General features: G+C 35.1%; 1 protein-coding gene across 6 annotated transcripts in view; it reads right to left on the bottom strand.

The window, feature by feature from the left end:
• Window positions 1–21,836, bottom strand: part of LOC113092956 (low density lipoprotein receptor adapter protein 1-B-like) — a 42,783-nt gene that overhangs the window by 4,839 nt on the left and 16,108 nt on the right. For 2 of the 6 annotated variants that reach the window (XM_026258756.1, XM_026258753.1), the window contains exons 2-8: window positions 10,459–10,601; window positions 9,303–9,415; window positions 6,889–7,003; window positions 6,630–6,702; window positions 4,808–4,903; window positions 3,020–3,132; window positions 2,786–2,820 (exon numbers count right to left, since the gene is read on the bottom strand). In XM_026258756.1, the coding sequence (XP_026114541.1) occupies window positions 2,786–2,820; window positions 3,020–3,132; window positions 4,808–4,903; window positions 6,630–6,702; window positions 6,889–7,003; window positions 9,303–9,415; window positions 10,459–10,601 (688 nt within the window). Of the gene's footprint in view, window positions 1–1,140; window positions 1,709–2,785; window positions 2,821–3,019; window positions 3,133–4,807; window positions 4,904–6,629; window positions 6,703–6,888; window positions 7,004–9,302; window positions 9,416–10,458; window positions 10,602–21,836 lie in introns of those variants that run through there. The other 4 variants (XM_026258757.1, XM_026258754.1, XM_026258758.1 and 1 more) reach the window with 3 other exon arrangements.

Here is a 21,836-nt window from a genome sequence, read left to right as displayed (position 1 = left end):
TTGCCACACATGACCTGCCCACTTGCGCACGCACGTTTGATTTGAGGAATTCAAGAGGCACGGATCCTAGGAATACCAAAACAATGGCAGAGAAACAGCAAGCAAAATTCACTGTACCGGCCTATGCAGTTAGTGAAGGCAAACCAGGCAAAAAAAGGAAGACAGTAACAGTACAAGAAAAGGCAATGAACAAAAAGTCTTTGGATAAACAAAGAAATAAAACGCGAGTTAATATCGGCGTGCCTTTCCAGCGATGGCTGGAACTGAGGGAACTCAAGTGCTCCTTGCCCTGCCCTGCACTTCGACCACCCCGTCCTCGGCCTCTACTTCCTCGGACCCTAGTTGCACGGCCTCTTGCACGACCTCCTCTGCTTCGCCCTCGACCCCGGACCTGTCCTCGAGCTGACGATGCGGTACTTGTCTCTGGAGTGTAACGTTAGTCCTCATCAGAGTCAACAATGCTTTCATCATGGAAACTCTTACATGCAGAACAACGTATATGTTATGAATCTTACACGAAATTCATCTTCATCACAGTGTAAATGATGGTAATGGAAAAACGTGTATCATGCAACCTGTTTTTAGCTTTGCCTTATAGATAACTAGCTCGTTAGCGAATCAAAAAATATATATTTTAAACTTTACCAATATCAATATGCTAGCTTGATAGTGAGTACTAAAATACATCTTGTTTGTTTATCTTCATAATTATAAAGTTATTTTTATTACATGTGATTCTGACATGATTTCACTACATGCACTCTGCTCCTTCCTCTCCGCTCGTCTCAGGTAAATAATGCGTCTTCCAGCTCAGTGGTCGGAGTCGCGCGTTCATGTGTTTTGGGGGCGTGGCTTTAGAAGGCGCCCAGAAGGGAGGGGGTGGTGTGAATGGAAATAATGAGCTGTCTTTAAAACAGTCGTTAGAGGTCTACAGACACTCGATTTTTATACTTTCTTTTTCAGAGTACTTACATTTTAATTATGTATTGATATATAAATAAAGTTTAAACACATTTGGAAAAAAAGTTTTTTATACATGTTTTACCTACCCTGCCTTTAAATTGTGCAGCAAAAATTTCAGTCACAATAAACTTTAAGGATACAAAATTACTCACAATGCAACAAAAAGTAACATGTAGCAGGACATTTTTTTATACAAAATAAATAAATAAAAGCACATTTAAAATGTTAAAATATTAAGCACTATATACTCTGAAAATAATACACAATTTAAAGGATCTATTTCTTCATATTGGGGTCAAGAGATCAATCTGACATTTAGATCTTCTATTGGACAAAACTGAAGGTCAGTACAGCAAGCAATTTAAATTTATTTATTTTTTTTGTACTATTTGTAACATCTCTCATCCCAGTGTTTTGGAGAAGAAAACACCTCGAAACACTGAAACCGCCTCAGTTTTTGATGGAAAGCACTTCAATAGTCATTAATCAGGGATTTACTCACTCCCAATTCATCCTTGATTGGAAAAGTTCTTGCATGTCAAAGATCTGGAGCGTCTCTCACACTTACAGGCTGAAAGCATGCTAAATGGAGATTAACGAAGCGCTGCGTTTGATTAAAAGCCAACACTTTTAATTACTGCACACGACAAATAATCAGCGTGAATCAGAGATGGACTGAACCCCCGCTGCTGTAAAACAGCTCATCTCATGTCTGCTAATCTCTCAGGAACAGCACTCTGTGTGTCTGGAAGAATAATGACCATCAGTACAAATTGTTAAACAGCTGTTGTTTGGTTTGCAGAAAAAAAAAAAGACTGTTAATTAGTGCCCTTACGATCCCATAGTATGCAAATAATATTCATTTCAAACATGACCTAATCATTTGTCATCACAATTGTTTGATTTGTGTATACAGGCAAGCAGGAACATGCATATTATCCCAATAATTATGAGGGATCCATTTTTCCTCAATAGTTTCAATTGAATGCTAAAGAGTGTAATTTTCAAATTTTAAAAATACATTTTCCTCTCTGTTAATTGTCAAATGAAGGCTCCCACAAATTGGGCACAGAGTGCAATATGATATCTCATTCTGCATGATCCCTATGTCAAGTTCAAGAGTCCATAAATAAACATTGGTAAATTAAGAAAATATCAACATTTTGGATTGCATTACAGTCATAAACTGTATATCATTCTTAATTTTCAAATGTCATGCAAAGTTGAATATGGCTGAGAAAGGCTTATTCTAACTGCGCAGAGGGTGCAACATGACATCTCAATTTTAAGGATCCATAAATTAAGATTGATACAGTAAAAAAGTTCTTATTTTGGAATTAATTTACAGTTTGAGACTATTAATTGTCAAAACTGATGTCAACTTGAATGTGGTTGAGAAAGGACTCCCTGAATTAGGCAGAGGGTACAACACTATCTCATTCTGCATTAGCACTACGTCAAATAAAGATTGATATAGCATCTTGCACATAACCTCAGCACAAGTGCACATAAAATCAACTAGTGACAGTCTGTTAGAACATCAGTGTCTGCTCCAGATGTCTTTTTCTTTTCTATGAAACATAGAAACTGTAAGTGGACTGTAAAAATAGTCGGGATGACGTAAGACCAACCAAAGAATTTATTCTCAGAGCTGAATGCATCCATCCCAAATACCGCTGTGGTCACATAATGGAGCGCCAGGAATAGTCATGTCCTATACTCCACATCTGTGCTGAAGTTATTGCATGATCTGTTAAAGTTTAATGTGCAGCGTGTTGTGGTTTAAATATGCCAGATATAACTCAAATAAAATTTTACTAACCTCGAGAAAGCCTCATCTAGACCATCCTCAAGTTCCTGCAAAAGACAGCGCAGAGAATACAGTTAAAATAAAGATCTTCATGTGGAGACCATACGTTTCTGATTGCTGCAGCAGAAACAAACGTGCTGTTAAATGAAATAAAATGTGCTGTTTTAATTAAAAGGTAAATATTAATGTAAAATAATTAACAAATACAAATTTAAAACATGTGGACTGAATTGTGTGTGTTCCTACCCATACAGTGTTGTTGTTCTCTGTGCTGAGGTTCTGTGCTGGGTGTGTGTCGTCTTGTCCTGAGTGAGCTTTTACTCCACATTCAAAGTCCAGCAGATCCCCAGTGGCCACCTCTAAACACAAACCAAAATAGTGAAAATAAATAAATAAAGCGAGAAACAAAAAAAAGATACACAAAAATTTATAAATATATAAATTATTAAAATAGATGAATACTTGTTTTTAACATAAAAGAAAAAATATGTAAGAAAATAAGTAACAAATTAATAATGTAAAAAAATTAAATGCAAAAAATAATTTTTAAATAAATGAAATCAAGTAAATATGTAAAAATAAATAAAAGTAAATGCTCAAAAATAAGAATACATTTAAAAAAAATGAATATGTAAAAAAAACTAATAAGTCATGCAAAAATAAGAATACATGAAAAATAAACAAACACAAAAGCAGGCATATATTTCTTGGTCCAAATTATATTTGCATTCTTTTGATGGAAAAGGTGTGATTTTATTTGACAATCCATAAAACAGCTAGTTGTGATCACAGACACAATTGTTATAGTTCATAGATCAACCCTCCACACCTGCAGTGATCATAAAGATTTGTACATTTAGAGAATTAATCAATGCTCTTCTGAACATCAAGCCCTGACATGCTTCACAAACTCATCTTTCTCTTATGTAGTTTTCACCTCCCTGCCTTCATTCTGCTCCGATCCTGAGCTGTTAAACGTGTCCATCTCTGTCCTGCTCTCATATTTCACGAGCGGAGATTAACCGATGTGTGCCTGTGTGACTAAAAGGCTCATATTTCTGATATCTGATGGGATTTACGAACACACAGAGCTTTATTCATGCACACACACGTCTGTCTCACGGCACACGGATCACTGGTCCTCAAGGGTTCATTCACTCACTTAACTCTCCATCCAGGATCATTTCTGTAACCTGAGATCCATTCAGGGTCCTCTGGCACCCTTACAAAAAGCAGCATGGTCCAGTGATGGTATCAGATGATAATACCGGGGTCTTTTAGTGGGTCTGTAAGGTACTTTGACGAATACAAAGTATTATCATTGACGTCCTTGCTGCATGGGTTCGAAGGAGATTAGACTGGCATGTTGTGACCAAAACAATAATAATTATTCAGTGCCGGAAAGCAACAAAGAATCTTAAAATTGACAATTTATTGTGTTCATCCAATTTCATCAATACACTATCATTGAAAAGTTTGGGTCGGTAAGACTTTTAAATGATTTAAGCTCTCTTATGCCAACCAAGGAGGTATTTATTCACAAAAAATACAGTAAAAATTTTGATATATTATTAAGATTTTAAATAAGTGTTTTCTAATTAAATGTATTTTTAAATGTAATTTATTCTTGTAATGCAAAGCTGAATTTTCAGCATCATTACTTCAGTTTAATTCCTTAAAAAAATAAAATAAAACTACTGACCTAATGTATTTTCATCATGTTTCCAGCCACTATTCATTTATCCACACTGAAACTTCAAGATATCATGTGACAACACAATCAAATACTATAAGGGCCGTTTTAATTTATTTAATTCATACACTTCTGTGTAGTGGGATATTGGACCAATGAGATCACACTGTGGGCGGAGCTACACAGCGCAACCCCACAGAAACTGACTGATAAACTATCCTGCTGATAGTTGCATTCATGGCTGGTTAGGCTAAAAAATCATATTTAAATAGAAGATTTAGACAACTAGTAAGAAAACTGTGTGTGTGTGTGTGTGTGTGTGTGTGAGCTCCAGACATCACCTCCTCCTCTCGTGCTGCCCAGACTGGCCGAACTGTCAGACTGAGAGCTGCTGGCCACCTCTCCATCTGATCCACACTTCACCTGCTTCTCTTTCTCTGAAAACATGGGTTTAAAAGCACAAATGTCATGCTTCTATTGTTGTATATTTGCTTCCATCAAACACTTTATTTGAGCTAATCATTTTTTAAATCTTTCTGTTTGAAGTGGGAATACTCTTCTTATATGAAAGATAATTAATTTTGTAAAAACAAAAGAAAGACACAGAAAATTTTCATCTTGAAACTTCGATTCATATGCTATCAAATATATGCATATTTAAATGTTTGTTAAATATGCATTCATGGATTTAAAAAAAAATTAAAAAAATTATAAAGATTGAGGTCAGTGAGTATAAATGTGCACCAGGTCCAGGAGAAACCAGCCCTAAAAGTGCATTTGAATATTTAACAGATGTAGCATAAAACTGTGCCATGGCCTTGATCTCTGACTGATTTAATGAAATGGAAACACTATCAAAGTCCCGGACGCTCAAACAGCCTCCTTCATGAGGAAGTGTATACACACTGTCTAGCGCTCTATGACTATAGAGGGAAGTCAGGAGGGTGGTGAAGTTCTCAGTATCATAATGGTGTTTTTGGTTCTTCTCTTTTCCTCTACTTATAGATTATTCTGATGTTTTATAAACTTTTTAGACTCTCATTCTGACAGCAACCAATCACTGCAGAGGATCGATTGCTGAGCAAGTGATGTCACACTAAATTCCTCCAAATCTGTTCTGCTGAAAAAAACAAACTCATGGATGGCCAGAAGCCGAGTATAACTATTCCTTGAATTCACTTTGGAACATCAGAAGTTATAAAACGTATAAAAACATGTTCTGCCTTTCCTTCCTTGCTCTCATCACCTGTATGTATCACTCATGAAGAGCCATCAAAACACAATGTAAATATAATGGTGTCATTTGTTTATTTTTCAGACACTGTAGTAAAACACAATGAGACGGAGAGAAATGTCTGAGTTCTGCTAGATGATAAGTTCCTGCAACAATCTGTCAGGTCAGAGAGATGAAATTAGTAAATCTTTACAGGCCTCAGGACACACACACACACACATGGATATTCACACATGCAGTAAATTACATATGTGTTCTGCTGAACTGTATGACTGGACCTGCTCTATTTTCACTGAACTATTGTTTATTATTTATTTATTTATGCATTTAGCAGACGTTTTTATCCAAAGCGACTTACATTGCATTCAGGCTAACAATAAATCCATTAAAATCCCTTAAAATCATATTATTCTACAAGACAATGCCTTTTTAAAGTCATAAATACATAGGGTTGGGGCGATATACAGTAGATAAAGTTTTTTAATATTTTGATATTTCAGCCTTTTTGCAATATTCAAAATTTCCCAAAATATGTGCTGTAAATTGCCTTTAAAAGAGTGTTTTTGATGCCAATTAAATTTAAAATGTATAATGCAAAAAAGTAAACAGTAAAAATTATGTAATATTATTTAAAAAAGGAAGGATCAAAACAGATGAACAAAATTGACCATTAGTGTAAGTTTGAGGGTGGAGCTATTGGTTAATACGACCAATGGAAGTGTTTGTGAAACCTGTTTGGAAACAGTCATTATTTAATTTTTTTATTTTATTTTTTTACTTTTTTTATGTCGCTAGTGGTGTGGAAATTACACTTCAGCTTCAAGCAAGACACGTGAATTTTTGCTTCACAGCCCCTAACAAAGAGAAAAAGAGTCAGAAAGAAAGATAAACAAGAGTTGTACTGGGATGCCTGAAGTTGTGCATCGTACCTTCTTTAGCAGCCTGCCAAATCTCAAATGCCACACGGAAAGCCTGAGCCACCGTCAACGTCACCGCCTGAGCCTGAGACAGATGGGAAAAGGGAAGAGAGGGAAGAGACATTTCTTGTCATGGATAGAAAAGCAGCACATTGGTATCCTCTCTCTCTCTTTCTCAGAGAAAGTGTGGTCTTAACGTATAATGGTATTTATAGACTGAAGGAAAGACAGGGAGTGTTTCTGACACACAGACACATGAACACGCACTCACCACTTTCCTCTTGGTGCAGAGGTACGCGTGACACTCCAGCGTTTCATTGCATTGACTCTGAGCGATGTAGGCAAACACTTTATCATGCATCTTATCAGCTGTGCAGTATGATATCCTACAGACAACAAACAACATATAAACAAAATCAATCTAAAGACAACCTACGTAAAAGTACAATTAATAGTTCCTGTGCAGTTATTCTTTTGTACTCTAAAACTCAAGTCAATAAAATAAATACTGGAGTAATGATGCTGAAAATTAGCTTTGCATCACAGGAATAAATTACATTTTTAAATATATTAAAATAATAAATTTTCAACACAGAAAACAATTTTAAAATAAAATATAATATTAAAACAGAAAACAGTTATTTTAAAAAGTTAATATTATTTCACAATATTATTGCTTTTACCATATTTTGGTCAAATAAATGCAAACTTGGTGAGAAATACACACACACAAAAAAAGATTTCTGTCCCAAAACATGATAATGAACTTTTAAACCTTTTTACGATACCTTAGTTGGTTTCAAATATCTGAGACCGCTAGTGAAAATACAATTGTTAATTATCAACATAATCAGTGAAAATATATATATATATATATTTTTTTTTTTTTTTTTTTTTGCTGTAATGACAGTAGCACTTGAAAAACACCTCCTGATCATGTTCTTCAGCATGATCTGAGATGTTTCAAAGAGCACCTTAAGCTTCATCAAAGCATGAACTGGAAGTGAAGCAGTTCACATTATCAATAACACATTTCTCCTTCCATTTGGTCAGTGACCTAAATCCTAAAACTTTCTGTTCATCTCCCAGTTTAAATTAAATGGGGAAATAATCCCAGATGGTCTTAGATTGGTCTCAATCCAGCTAAACACACCCACTGTCCATTATCCAGAGCTAAATCACTTCCATACACACTCCAATATAACAGACCATCACATCACCTCCTCTGAGATTTATAAAAACAAAACGTGTACAAGCAGTGGAGACTCCTCCATGTTGAACACTTTGACAGGAATATGACCCACCAAACCATAACACACACACACACACACACACACACACACAGAGAGACGCATGTGAGAGCTGGTCTATCTGGCATCCTGTTGACATCACTGTAATGTGCAGTAAACTCATGAACTCCTCCAGTGCTGATCTCTCCCCTCAGCCCTGAGTGACAGCTGGCTCAGCCAGTCAGAGGCCCCACAGCAGCAGGGGCGGGACTAATGATGGATGACCGCCATCTGTCCTGTCTCGCATCTAAAAATTCACACACATACTGTTCTTACACACACTTATGAAAGCTTTCACTGCCTCACACACACTTCTGTCTGATGAGGACAAGAGTAGTTTATCCTAATCTGAAAAAAAATACTCTATAATACACTGCTGGTCAAAAGTTTGGAATAATTAAGATTTTGTATAAAAAAAAATTTACATGTGAAAAAGGCTGTATTTGCTTTATTGAAAATATAGTAAAACAGTAATATTGTGAATTATTATTAGAATTTTATATAACTGTTTTCCATTTGAATATATCTTTTAAACTGTAATATATTTCTCTGATCAAGGCTGAATTTTCATTCAAGCATCATTACTCCAGTCTTCAGTGTCACATGATCTTCAGAAATCATTATAATATACTGATTGGTTATTACATGAGATTATTACATTAACATAGAATTGTATTTAATTTTGTCTGCAAACATTACATTAGAATTTGAGAGTAATTTTGCTTATTTGTCATTAAATAATATCACAGTGCAATTTTTTTTTCATTGATCTACATTTTATGGCTTCTTCATTTTCATTTTCGGAATATATTTTCATACTTTTTCTTTTTGATTTTATGGTGAATTGAAACCTGAACATGTTTTCATTAGAACTAGCCTGCTGGTGTAATTGGTGTGGAGAGACCGGCCGGGGACGACCCTTCGCTCATGTTTATTCATTACACACACCACAGACAGCGTCGGAGCGCACTGAGCGTGTGCGAGCTTCCAATAATAGGTGAGGGTCAGAGAGTGTCTGTCTGAGCCTCAGAGACACTACAACAGATCGATAGAGGATCCTGACAAACACCTCGCTCTCCCTCTGTCTGTATGAACACAGCAATCTTCAGGTCGCACCGCGTTAAATGATGGATGGCAGGATTTTTGGGCTAACAAGAACTACTTTCTTTTTTGTTGGAAGAGAGATGGGGTAAACTATCGAAAACCAGTTCTTACTGAGAACTAGATCTGCTTTTAAGACAATACTGTAACTGGCTGCAACTGGACAGTTGTTGCTTGAAAATATCCATTTGTTCACATTTAAATTGAAATAAACATACTAATATATAATATAAATTACAAATTGCATTGATAAAATGTTTTAAATATATTAACATATAACCGCCAAGTGACTCACCTGTATATGGACACATTCTCTATTAGCTGGTTTGATACACTGTCATAGAGAACAATTCCTCGAGGAGAAACCTTCAGCGTCACCTTCTGAAGCTTCTTCCCACCAGCTTTAGCCTGAGAGAGAGAGAGAGAGGGAGAGAGAGGGAGAGAGAGAGAGAGAGAGAGAGAGAGAATGGCTTCATCAAGCAGCTCCTACTGAAGCCATCAGAGCCAACCAAAGAGCTTATTGTTTTTTTTCAGCATCTTCTGCAATAAGCAGCATGCTTTAATATATCTAAAATAAATATAAAACAAAATATATTAAAATGGCTTATTTTTATTTAATAAAAATAAATAAATATAAATATTAGATGGAAAAAAACATCAGTTAATTATTAGAAATGTTTCAACATTTCTAATCTTAAAATGTTAAAGCAAAATATAAATATTAAATATTATAAAAGCGCAAACAAAACTGAGAGTTATCAAGTAGGAAAATTCCACATCTGGCTTTGAGTGGCTCTTAAACACACTTGAAATGTGTCACACACAGGCTGACATAGTTCATCATGCAATTGATTTCTACTGCTGAATTGCAACAATCTGGAGTGTTAAATAAACTCAAAACAACATTATATCATGACAGGATCTAGCTTGTTTAACCACAAAGAACCACACCCAGAAACCCTGACAAACACACACACACACACACATACTAACTCCTCTTGCAAAGCATAGGAGACACAACAGAGCAGTGCATGTTACTTAAAGGTGTCAAACTCAATATACTTTTTTTTTTTTTTTTTGCATTTTTCTCTTACAATCTTAAGAATAAAGTTTCCATGAAGAACCTTTCAAAGCCATGGAGCCTTCCACTTGCACAACATGGTTTTTATAGTGGAAAAAGGTTCTATACAGGATTAAAATGTTCTTCACACAAAGAAAAACGGTTTAAGAGCTGTTCACTGAAAGGAAACTCAAATGGCTCTTCAATGGCATCTTTGAGTGTATGGTAGTCTGGTTAAGATGACAGAAACTGTAACTCCTGGATCAATAAAGCACATTTTACATCTCAGAAGAAAATAGAATAACTACATTTTAAAAAGGCACATGACCTTTGCCCTGTCATTCATTTCAGTCTCTGATTGGCTGGTGGTGATGGTGTAGGTTTGTCTTACTGTGGCAACGATTCTCTTGACAGCAGCGGCTGAGAGCTCTTCTCCTTTGGGTTCCTCCACCAGCGTCATGCCCAGATACTTCAGCTGAAAGACCATTCCCTCCAGCAGCGTCTCCCGCGTGTCTGTCCAGTTCTCTGGCAGCTCTGGAAAAACACACATGGGATTAAAATGTAGGCATGATGCAACGATGGCCAAAAACATGCCAATACATGCTACCAACACAAACACGCTCCTCAAAATGCGTGAATCTCATGAAAACACGAGAAATAAAATCTTATAAAAATAACTCCTAAATAAAACGAATTAAAAATCATGAGAGATTGTATTTTGGCAGGTTTATTTGAGTGTGTGTGTGTGTGTGTGTGTTAATAATAATATAAAAACACACCAAATTAAATAATTAACATATTGCACTACATATATATATATATATAACATGAGTTGATATATTTGTGTAAAATATATCAACTCATATATGCAAAAGAGCACCGAAACACTGAAAATGCTCATTATCTGAATAAATAAACACGTCAAATACTAAAGCAACTCAATGAATAACAGATGAAAACATCTACATATGAAAAACATCACACAATCCTTCATTAAAACACACAATCTTCAATCAGGTCTTTCATCCACTGCTCTTTTGATCCACACCTGCACAGGACAGGAACTCACGTCCACATTTACACGCAGCCTTGTAATACTATGGCATTTACTGTGATTAAGTTGGAACACAAAACTGTGTTTATGTACATAATAACAGTAGCCATATCTTCACTCGGACTACAGAGGTCATGTGCTACACACAAAAATTGGTTCTTCAGTGGTTCTTTAGGATGATTGAGGGGAACCACTTTTATTGCTATTTAGCACCTTTTTTAGAGTGTAGTGTTGCATGCATGAGTTTCAAAACATGGCAGAACTTTTGGAGTTGATGCTTACAGCTTTATGATCATGATTTATTGATCATAAAACTTGTTTTATTGTTTCAGATTGATCATAAACACCAGAAACTAGATGTTGTAGACATTTCTGACAAAGTGAAAACAGGTTGTAGGACAAAAAAAAAAAAAAAAAAAACAGCAGAAATGAACAGACCTTCTGTACGAATAATCAAGAAAATGGCAAATAGCATGTAAATGGGACTGAAGAGAACACATTGTAACATTTCACTCAATGCTGTCATTCACAATAATCAGAATATTGGTGTATATGTCACTGAACACACACACACACACACACCAACCCCCATACTGCCCTGATCTCAGACAAAGAAAAGAATGAATGTGTGTTTAACCCGACATCAGCGCTGGTCTGTGTCAAAGGTCAAGGTCAGCGGTCAAGGACGCACATGAAAAAGGCATTTATCCACTGCATCTCCATTATATCACAACCTTGCTTAATCCATCTCAGCATGACAGAGAGCCAGCCAGAAAGAAAAGAGTGCAGGCATTTTTTTGTGAAAGCAAGCAAGAAAGAAAAAAATCATTAAAGGAACAACGTTGAGTCTGGACTAATCAGACACACCATGTTTCATTAGATTTAACAAATCAATTATTCATTAGATTGACAAAGTCACAGACCCCCTCACCCAATAAACATGACTGCGCATGAGTTCCCATGCATGTTTACAGGAGCGTAAGTTCTGCTCCACTTGTGCGTGTTGTAAGCTTGCATCAGTCTCTTAACAGTGTCTGACCCCGGGGCTGGAGAGCAGCCTTTTCCGGTTCAATCTGATCACAGCACACACCTCACAGATCTTTATCTCAACTGTAAGCTGTTAGCATCTGACTAACTGTGAGTGTAAAGTGTAACGTTTGAACCACTCCTCTCTCTCTTTCTCACTCCTAGTTTCACTTCCTGTTTGTGCTATCATCTTCTCTTTGGATTTAATTAAGTCGGTCCCTCCCTTCACACTTTGGTTTTATTTGTGTTATTTTTTACTTTATCCTGCCTCCCTGTGATTTTATTTTCATTAATGTACCATTGTTTAGTTCTCAATCTGAGATTTAATCAAATCAATTTATTTATTTACCTTTTAGTTTCCTACAGCCATTAGGACCTTTTAATTTTACTCTTACCTTATTTTAGTTGTTTGACCATCACCATCTTCCCTCTTGGTATAGGATTATAGCAGCTCTAGCAGCTGTTGTATCCTTAATGAGCCTTACAGGTTAGCCCTAATTCCTGTCTCTGCTATACCCATACTTCTCAGCACGAGGCCTACTATATAAGGTACAGTTACCATTCTTTATGCTATAGGCCATAGAAGACCACAGAAGACTAGACACACGCAACAGAAGGAAATCACCAGTCTTCAGGAGGCTCTTACAACTGCTAGACACTGAGAGCAGTTTGAAAAAGCCACCAGACAGGACTTGGAAAGAGAACTGTTACACATAAAATCACTGTTAAAAACAGCGTATGTGGAACTCAATGAGAGAGACACTACAGCAAAGGCCTCAGAAGGCCATCTGCACGCAGCCAGAGCTGAAGTCCTAACCCTGACTCAGCAATTCTGCAACATTAAAGGGGAGCTTGACATGGTCCAGAAAGAACTGAAACAGTCCTACAGACTGTGCATGGACTCAAGTAAATTTTGCAGAAGGGAAAGGTTCAATTCAGGCAAACTCTGAAATGGCACATTGAGTGACACTCAAAGACCTTAACTGAATGGCATTAAACTCCCCATGCTTACTACCACAGACTTTGACAAGCTTACTTCAGAGCTCGCACATGGGATAGCGGAGGAAACCAGCTTCAAGAGGATTTTCCTCCGAAACCTCCACCCTATTTTAAGTCACCATTTAGTAGGGTTAGTTATCGATTGGGTTTTTTTAACGTACCAGTGCCATTTCGAATGAACTGCACAAATGAAAGAGAACGCAATGTGTCTGTGATATGTGTTCATTTAATTCTGTGTGAAAATACAAAATTTTTCTGAAATTCTACTTTTGTAACATTCTGGTTTGAACTATGTTATATATGTCAGTCAAACGTTTAAGTTTGCATGTAATTAAAATGGATATTGATTATTGTTGATTTCATTAATTATTCATGGGTCTTTGACAGGTGGTCTCCGAAACCCCCGTCAGAGATCAAATGACAACGTCACCACATCGTTCTGCCTACAGAAGTTAATTTCACTCCCCAAGACCTTCACATTCACTCTTCCCCACTGCGACAGATCAATGACATGAAATATATTCACATCAAAACACTACGGTGTTCATGGGGTAAAGTGGGCTTTGGAAATCGACGCCCCTGATGAAGCTCATTAAGAGTGTCTGTGCAAGCATAAGTGCCATCCGTCTCCATCACAGACACAGACTGACACTCTCACGGTGTGACAGACGTTAATTTAACCCTCAATTAAGCTTCATTATTTAACATAACTGAAGGACATTCATAGAGTTAACAGTATTTCATGCCTCACTGTGATCTGAATGGGTTAATTTTCTTACCAGTGTCAGCCCTCGGTCCGTTCACTGACACAAAGTCATTTGTACACAAAAAAGCACCGGCTAAAATCATCACACAGTCTGAATGGCTGACATAATCACTGGATTTGTCAGTATTGGTGGGGTTAGTGGCATAAAATCTTAGAAAGATATTTAAGAGTTTTGTTTTGAAGTGATTCGGTTTTTTTTAACAAACTTTCCATAAATTTTCATGGGCATATAATGTAAAAAATAAATAAATAAAGAGGATGTAAATAAAACAGATAATCTAAATAAGTTTTACAAGAAAATAGTATGTCAGTATTAGTATTTAATATTTAATTCAATATATTATTTGCCATTGCTCTTATTATTTGTGAACTTTACTAGCCATTTCTTAGTGAAAGATGCTTCAAGGTAATTCTGCTTTGTTTTTGATTTATATTTGATTTAGTTGAGCCACTTTTAGATAAACAAAAATTCAGACAACAAATAATTTATGTTCTATATTTTTCATATTAATATTTGTTTTATTAATATAGTTTATTATAATTTATTATTATTAGATATTGTAGTTTCTGCTCACCACTATATAAGTTGACCCAACTATAAAAAAAGTAAAAAAGTAGTAGTAATAATCAGTGTTGTGGGTAACGTTAGAGTACTCTAATTACTTTTTTCCTGAAATTTGTAACTTAACGCGTTAGTTTCGTGCGTAAGTAATCAGTAACTTCGTTATTTTTTTTTTTAAAAGTAATCCGTTATTTTAAGGAAAGGAAAATCCCGACTGCAGCCTGCTTTTGTCAGACAGTAGGCCTAGGTCTACTGTGCCACCTGCGGATGTACAGTATCAGCGGAGCCGAAGCTCTGTGATCGTAAAGTCAATGGCTGTGATGCGTCTGTGCCCTGCGCCTGACCCTGTGTGTGTGTGGGCTTTTTTTTGTTTTGTTTTTTCCGAACTCCCGGCAAGATAGCAGAGAGGACAGCGTTTGGTTTATGGAAGTACGCACATTATTTTCAATTTGTCAACGACAAAGAAAAGAACATAACGGTAAAATGCACACTCTGCTTTGGTGAAAAGCTTCCGTCGACCGCCAAAAATTCTACCTCAAATTTAACGCTACGTTTTAATCACTGCTTTGAAGAGTAAATGTAAGAGGACTGTGTTAAAGCGAATTTAGGCTTGTGACTGTGAGTGACACTTTAATAATAATTAGTTCGGCTATTAAGCGATTTGTCATTTGCCTGTGTGGCAGTGAAGGATTTAATTCGGTTTGTTATCATTTTTGTTTGACAAGCAGCTGTTAATTTCTGTTAGATCATTGGCTGGCTGGTTGTTCATCATTTCTAAATGGATTTAAATCTGCAAGCCTGTTTAAGGTTGTGTTTACAAGTAAGCTTACTTGTACTTTGATAACTGCATTAGCCTATTTAAAGTTAAAGAAAAATCAGGAGTTATCTTGTGGTGCTCATAATATACAGTAGCCTAGGCTACCCGGGCTGGGTAACGTTAGGTGCGAATTTTGATTAATAATATGTTCTGTGATAATAAATAAATAAAACGCCATGTGGAATAGCCGATTGCTGACTGTCTTTCCTGTTATTGTTATCCTGCAGTGTTAATTTAGTCGGATGACTGACGTTATTCATTGTCGGGAGTCAGACTTCTAGGTGCATTTAAAGGGGCCGGGGGCTGTGTCTGTCATGTGTAAGCCGCTGCAAACGGCTTTTAATTTTTGGTAACGCATGAGTACTCTAACGCGTTACTTTTCTGAATAGGTAACGCTGTATCATAACTGATTACTTTTAATTGATGGTAACGTTGTAACCTAACTAACTACTTTCCAAAGTAACTATACCCAACACTGGTAATAATAATGTGAAAAGGGTCCACTGGCTCCTATTTAACTGAATGAAATCAACACTGAACTGACTCAAGCTAATGTTTGATTTAGTTGAGCAAAAAACAGACTAACTGGATAGTTGAATTATTCTGCATCACACACACACACACACACACACACACACACACAGTCAATAGCGATCCATCAGCCCTGTGTGTAAAGTATTGTGGCCTGTAGCATGCTGGGATTGGTGAGGGTCGTCCTGCTCCAATGAACTTCAAAGCGTGTAAGGAATCAGAGCACATCACACACACACACAAATACATACACACCCAGCAGTACCAGAGATGACAAACTGCGAGTGTGTGTGACAACACAGAGCTGCTAGAGGCATTAATACAGACCAGAGACAAGCATACATGATTCCCATTGACCAGATCCACAAACCCTGCAGTCTTCTGGAACAATGCAGGATCAATAAACAAGCTTCAAGAACAGCATCCAAACAAAAGGAGATTGCATTCTCACTGAACCTGTCACAAACACATTCAAAAGTCAAAACTATATTTTACATAAAAAAAAAACTTAAGCTATGGTATTGCACTAATGGTTGCACTATTGAATTTTTTTTAAACAATATATATGTATAAAATATAATTATATTTAAAAATAAATACACATTCATATATTTATTATTATTAAATTATATACGCACACATTTTATTAAATTACAATGAGCTATGAACTATTACATATTATTTCAATTTTTTATTATGTATCATTTACACATAATGGCATTTTTAGCATGATTTTAGCATACACACACACACACACATATATATATATATATATATATATATATATATATATATATATATATATATATATATATATATATATATATATATATATATATATATATATATATTTATATATTTATATATATATAAATAAATACACACACACACATTTTATAGTGTCACTAATTAAGATTAAATAATTACATATTATTTATACCCAATTTATTTTTTTTCCTTATTTATCATTAAATCAACAGGCTGACAGTGCTCTAAATAAAACTAACCAGTGCTGTGATATCCAAATAGGGACAGGACAGCAGTGATACAGCAGTGTTCCTGTAGCTCAATTGGTAGAGCATTGCTTTATCAAGCGCAAGGTTGGGGGTTAGATTCCCCGGGAACACATGATTGGTAAAAAATGTATAGCCTTAATGCACTTTAAAGTCGCTTTGGATAAAATGCATAAATGCATCATAATTAAAGGAAATGAACAGGACAGAAACCCTCAAACTGTTGATAGGAAAGAGGAGAGGTAGAGGAGAGCGAGGAACGAGAGATGGAGTGGAGAGAGAAAGAGAGAGATCTGACGGGTGGAGTAGAGAGGAAACAGAAGTGAGATTAAAGAAATCACATCTGCATGTTTACGGCTCCACTCATAAACAAACATCAAAGGGAATATCAGCCCAAGATCTGCTAAAGTAACTGAGTAATATTTCATAAAGCATCATCTCATATATTGACTCATCCCTAACACGTTCATTGATACACAGCAGTCGGATAAAACGCAAACACATCAGAGGAATGAGAGAGAAGCGTTTCACACTAGAGCAGGGGTATCTTGGGTAATGTTTACATCATGATTTAAATGCACTTTTCATTTGGCCTTTTAAGATTCCTAAAAAGCGTGTCATTAGTATGGTTTCGCATTTTATCATTTATCAGTAAAAAAAAACATTTGTTAGATGTCATAAGCTTTTCATTTTTGTTACAACCATCCATTTCAGTGAATAAATCGAAACTCAAATTTGAACTGATTCCAAACTAGTTCGACAATCTCACAGAATATTCAATACTCAAAGAGGTCTTTGTGTGCCTTCTTCATATATTTAGATGTTTTACTAAAATCTATCAAAGTAAAAATTGCCGTTCAATAATTTGTATTATTTATATATTAGTGCACAGAATAATGGAAGAATTTAGTGGAAAAAATTGAAAAGAATTGGAGGGAAAACAGGATGGAAAACCAAAAAAAAAAGCCAAAGCAAGTAAGCAACCATTTACAACACCTTATGTTTTCTCAGAAAATGTAAATAATTAAACACATAAGCATATAAATAAATAAAATTTGAGAGTTTTTTTAAATAGACGCTTTTTAGTATTTTAAAAAAGTACTTTTTAAAAATAAATGAAATATACTTTGTCATTTTCAAATAATTACTTAAAAAATAAATAGGTACCGTTTATATTTTTAAATAAATAAATAAACATATCCCCTGTTTCGCTGCAAGCTATTTCTTTTAGTAACTTACAGTTTAGTGAACGACTACTTTTTCAAAAGCTCAGCGTGACTGTAGTTTAACTACTGTAAATTATGCAGTCTGTAGCCTGGAGCGCTATGGTTTGTGTCAGATGAGGTTACAGTATCTGTGCAGGGTGTAAACAGTGCTGGAAATGTGGGTCAGTCAGTACTAGATAACATCTACACCAGAATTTCACTCCCATCCTCAAACCAGCAGCTCATGTTAAACACTGAAACACTGACAGTACTCCAGTTACTTCATATCAGCCGCTCATTATCAAAATACACACAAACCTCTGAATAAAAACCCATATCAAAGTAGAGTTTATATACTTTTATTGTTCTGAATTACAGTTTATTGGTAGATTTTCTGTTTTCAAATCAATTCTAAGATTTTTACTTTAAAAAAAAAGTTTAAGGCTGCATTTATTTTATCAAAAATACACACAAAAAAAAAGTAATATTGTGAAATATTATTGCTAAAGTTACTGTTTTCTATAGTAATATATATATTAGAATTAAATTTATTGCTGTGATGCGCAGCTGAATTTTCAGCATCATTACTCCTGTCTTCAGTATCCCATGATCCTTTAGATATCATTCTAAATATTTTTAAAAAAAAAACTGTGATACACTACCATTCAAAATTTGTAATTAGTAATAAGTGTGATGAAAAAAAACTTTTTCAACCCTTTGGACAGTTTTTGGTAGTTTTTTTGGTTTAGTTATTAGTTAGTTTTAATTTATTTTAGCACTTTAAAAAAATGAGAAATACTGCCTTGACAACTAGCTGAAATAAAACAAGTGTAGGTTTATTATTATTATCTTTTTATTTTTATTTTTAATACTGATGAACATGTTTTTTTTATGGTTTTAGTTTTGATAATAACTCTGTTTCAGAGGTCGTGAACAAACAATATCAAAACACTTTTTAAAAGGAAAAACAATATAGTCTAATTCCAGAACACCTGAGCGAGAAAGATTTAGGAACAGATATCCCGGATTTAGGTAGGATGACGCACAGGAACGAAGCAAAGATTTCAGCAATTTAAGATACTAATGTTCATAGTCTTCCCCATCCAAACGAAAGCCAGGGATCAATGTGGAAAAAAGCCTGCTTCGCTGACACACTTTCTGGAAGTGTCCTAACATTTCTAATTACAGCCTCCCAATTTATCAGTCATTTTCTGGAAGGCCATTAAACTCCGATCCAGTTGGCAGCTATCTCTGGTGTTAAATTAGTGCTATCAAATAATCAACGCAATATGAATGCTTCTCTTACACTCTTGGCATGAAGAGCTGTGTTGCTTAACTGGAAGTCAACAGAATGCATCTGCTTTGTCTGCACCTGTCCATTATATTATTATTTGCCAAAGAAGCCAGAAGGCTTCATAAATCCCATCTGAAATATGTTTGTACTAGCCCTTTTCAGTAGGTTTTCTAGCTGACAGAATGAAGCATGTGCAGGTACATCACATTCAGCAGGAACCTACTGATGAAACCAGCAGAAAGCCCAGTGATCAGTCTTTTCCCCCAGCTGTCAGTCACAGAGACCCCGGAGCTATTCCACATCTCTTTAGGAAAACTCCTTGTGTCCCGTTCACTAGATTGGACGGGATTGGGCCTCTAAATGAGGGGGCTGTTGGGAGATGTTGTTAGCAGGAGCGACTCAGGCTCAGTCGGGACACCCAATAGACAACTCAAATCAGGTTGCACTGAGAATGTCTGATTCATGAACAAATTATTGAGGGCTGTGTTTCCCAAAAGCATTTTAAGCTTAAGATTTTAGCAGCATCATTTTAGTATCACTTTTTTATACTTTTATAATATTTATTCATTTTAAATTAACCTTTATTTATTTATTCATTTATTTTTAGTTTAAGTTTTAGTAATTTTGTCATGCATTTTGTTATGTACTTTTGTCATTTTTACTTTTTTTTTTACATTACATTTTATTACATTTATTCTATTTGGCTTTATTTTCATTTATTACTATATTATTTTAGTAAAATAATACTTCAAGCTAAACCCCACTGTACTTCAGATAAATAAAGTAAAAAAAAAGTAATAATACGTTTTTAATATAATGTATTTTATTTTATTTCAGCTTTGTCAATTAAACAAAAATATTTTTAATAGTTTTGATTTCATACAAATGTATTATCAAAATGTTAGTAAGCAAATGAGGACATAAAACAATATCAATTTAATTAATCTTTTAAAATGTAATTAAATGACAATGTAACTGGACAAACAAACACCTGCACAACAGAGGCTTACTGTTAAAATCAAAACATGGAAGAACAACTATTAAAAATATAACACTATTATTATTAATTTTATCATCATAACTTTTTATTAATTTATTAAAATTAATATTACTTTGCAAAGTACCTTCTACTATACATTAGTAATACATTTGAATCAATTTTTGCAAGTTTTTATTTCATTTTATTTTAATTTATTTTTTGATGGGTGGTGGTTGTGAAGAACTTTGTGAGTCTTATGTACCACTTTTACAATGATTTTCATTATTCATTATTTACAATTTGGCCAGAAGAAGTAATCTCAGAAGAAACAACCTTCATCTATGATGCCTTAAAATGCTCCCTAGGTTTTGAAACAGACCCGCTTCCACACTCTAAACATTAAATTCCGACCCAATTTCCTGGATCCCATTTCCAGGGTCAGGTCGTTCGTTTCTCAAATGCATTCAAGGCTGCTGTTTACATAAAGCTCTGAATCAGTTTCCTGTGAGCATCTCCGATGACACTGTAATCACTGACATGTAATCATGTTCCCTACGGTCTGCACAGACCCATCCATAAAGCACCACCAGCAGCTTCTTGAGGATACGGCCTCAATGTCAGTCACAGAGCTGCTGAATCAACACGCTGACTGTCTGAGGTGTGCTCTGATTACAGCTCTCACTGCGTGAGCTCAGCTTTTCCAAACACGGATCCGCCGTCTCCTGAACCACAGCTGAAAATAGCACTTAGATGGAGATCCGCTCCAGACTGTAAAAAGAGATTTATATGCCCTCAAGGAGTGTTTGAGAAAACCTGTGTGAAATTTCATCAGTTATTATATTTTCACTGTGACACTGGAGGTGCAGAAATCATATGCCAACTACTAAAATAATAAAAATGATGAAGTTGGAAATAAAAGCCAAGACTATTATTTTAGTCTTGTTTCACTTTTTTTCATATTTAATTCTATGTGTTACTTGCAGTTTCACAATATGAATACTCTTCAGTATTTCATTATTTGTGAAATTGAATTATTTCGGAGTAAAAATGTTTCCAATGTAACTGCTACACCCTTTTTTCCAGTATAAGAACAATTTATGAAAATAAAAGGAATATTTTGGGGTTCAATACAAGTTCAAAAGCTTAATCTGTGGCATAATGTTGATTAGCATGGTAAATTATTTTGCCCCTTATATTCTTTAAAAATAAGTAAATAAACAAAGAGAAACAAATTCTTGGTGGAAACAGGATGACAGAGACTGGTCGATTACAAGTGAATCACTTATTTTAATGCTTTATTTTTTATTTCTAATGTTTGTTAAACAAGTTTAAATATGCAATATGTATGGCCTTCATGTATTCAAATGATACAGAATATGATACTGATTGAATCAATCCATTATGTTGTGTTAAAACATACCAATTTGCTGGGGCAGGCCTTGGGTTTTTTAGGGAAAAAATCATTCAAAATTGAGAAAACGTGCTTAATTTTAAAAGTCCAATTAAAAAGCCTCACATTCTAA

This window comes from Carassius auratus, unplaced genomic scaffold (assembly GCF_003368295.1).
Source record: "Carassius auratus strain Wakin unplaced genomic scaffold, ASM336829v1 scaf_tig00214790, whole genome shotgun sequence".
In the NCBI taxonomy this organism is placed as follows: domain Eukaryota; kingdom Metazoa; phylum Chordata; class Actinopteri; order Cypriniformes; family Cyprinidae; genus Carassius; species Carassius auratus.
The sequence above is the reverse complement of the archived record's forward strand: the minus strand, read 5'-3'. Positions and strand labels throughout refer to the sequence as shown.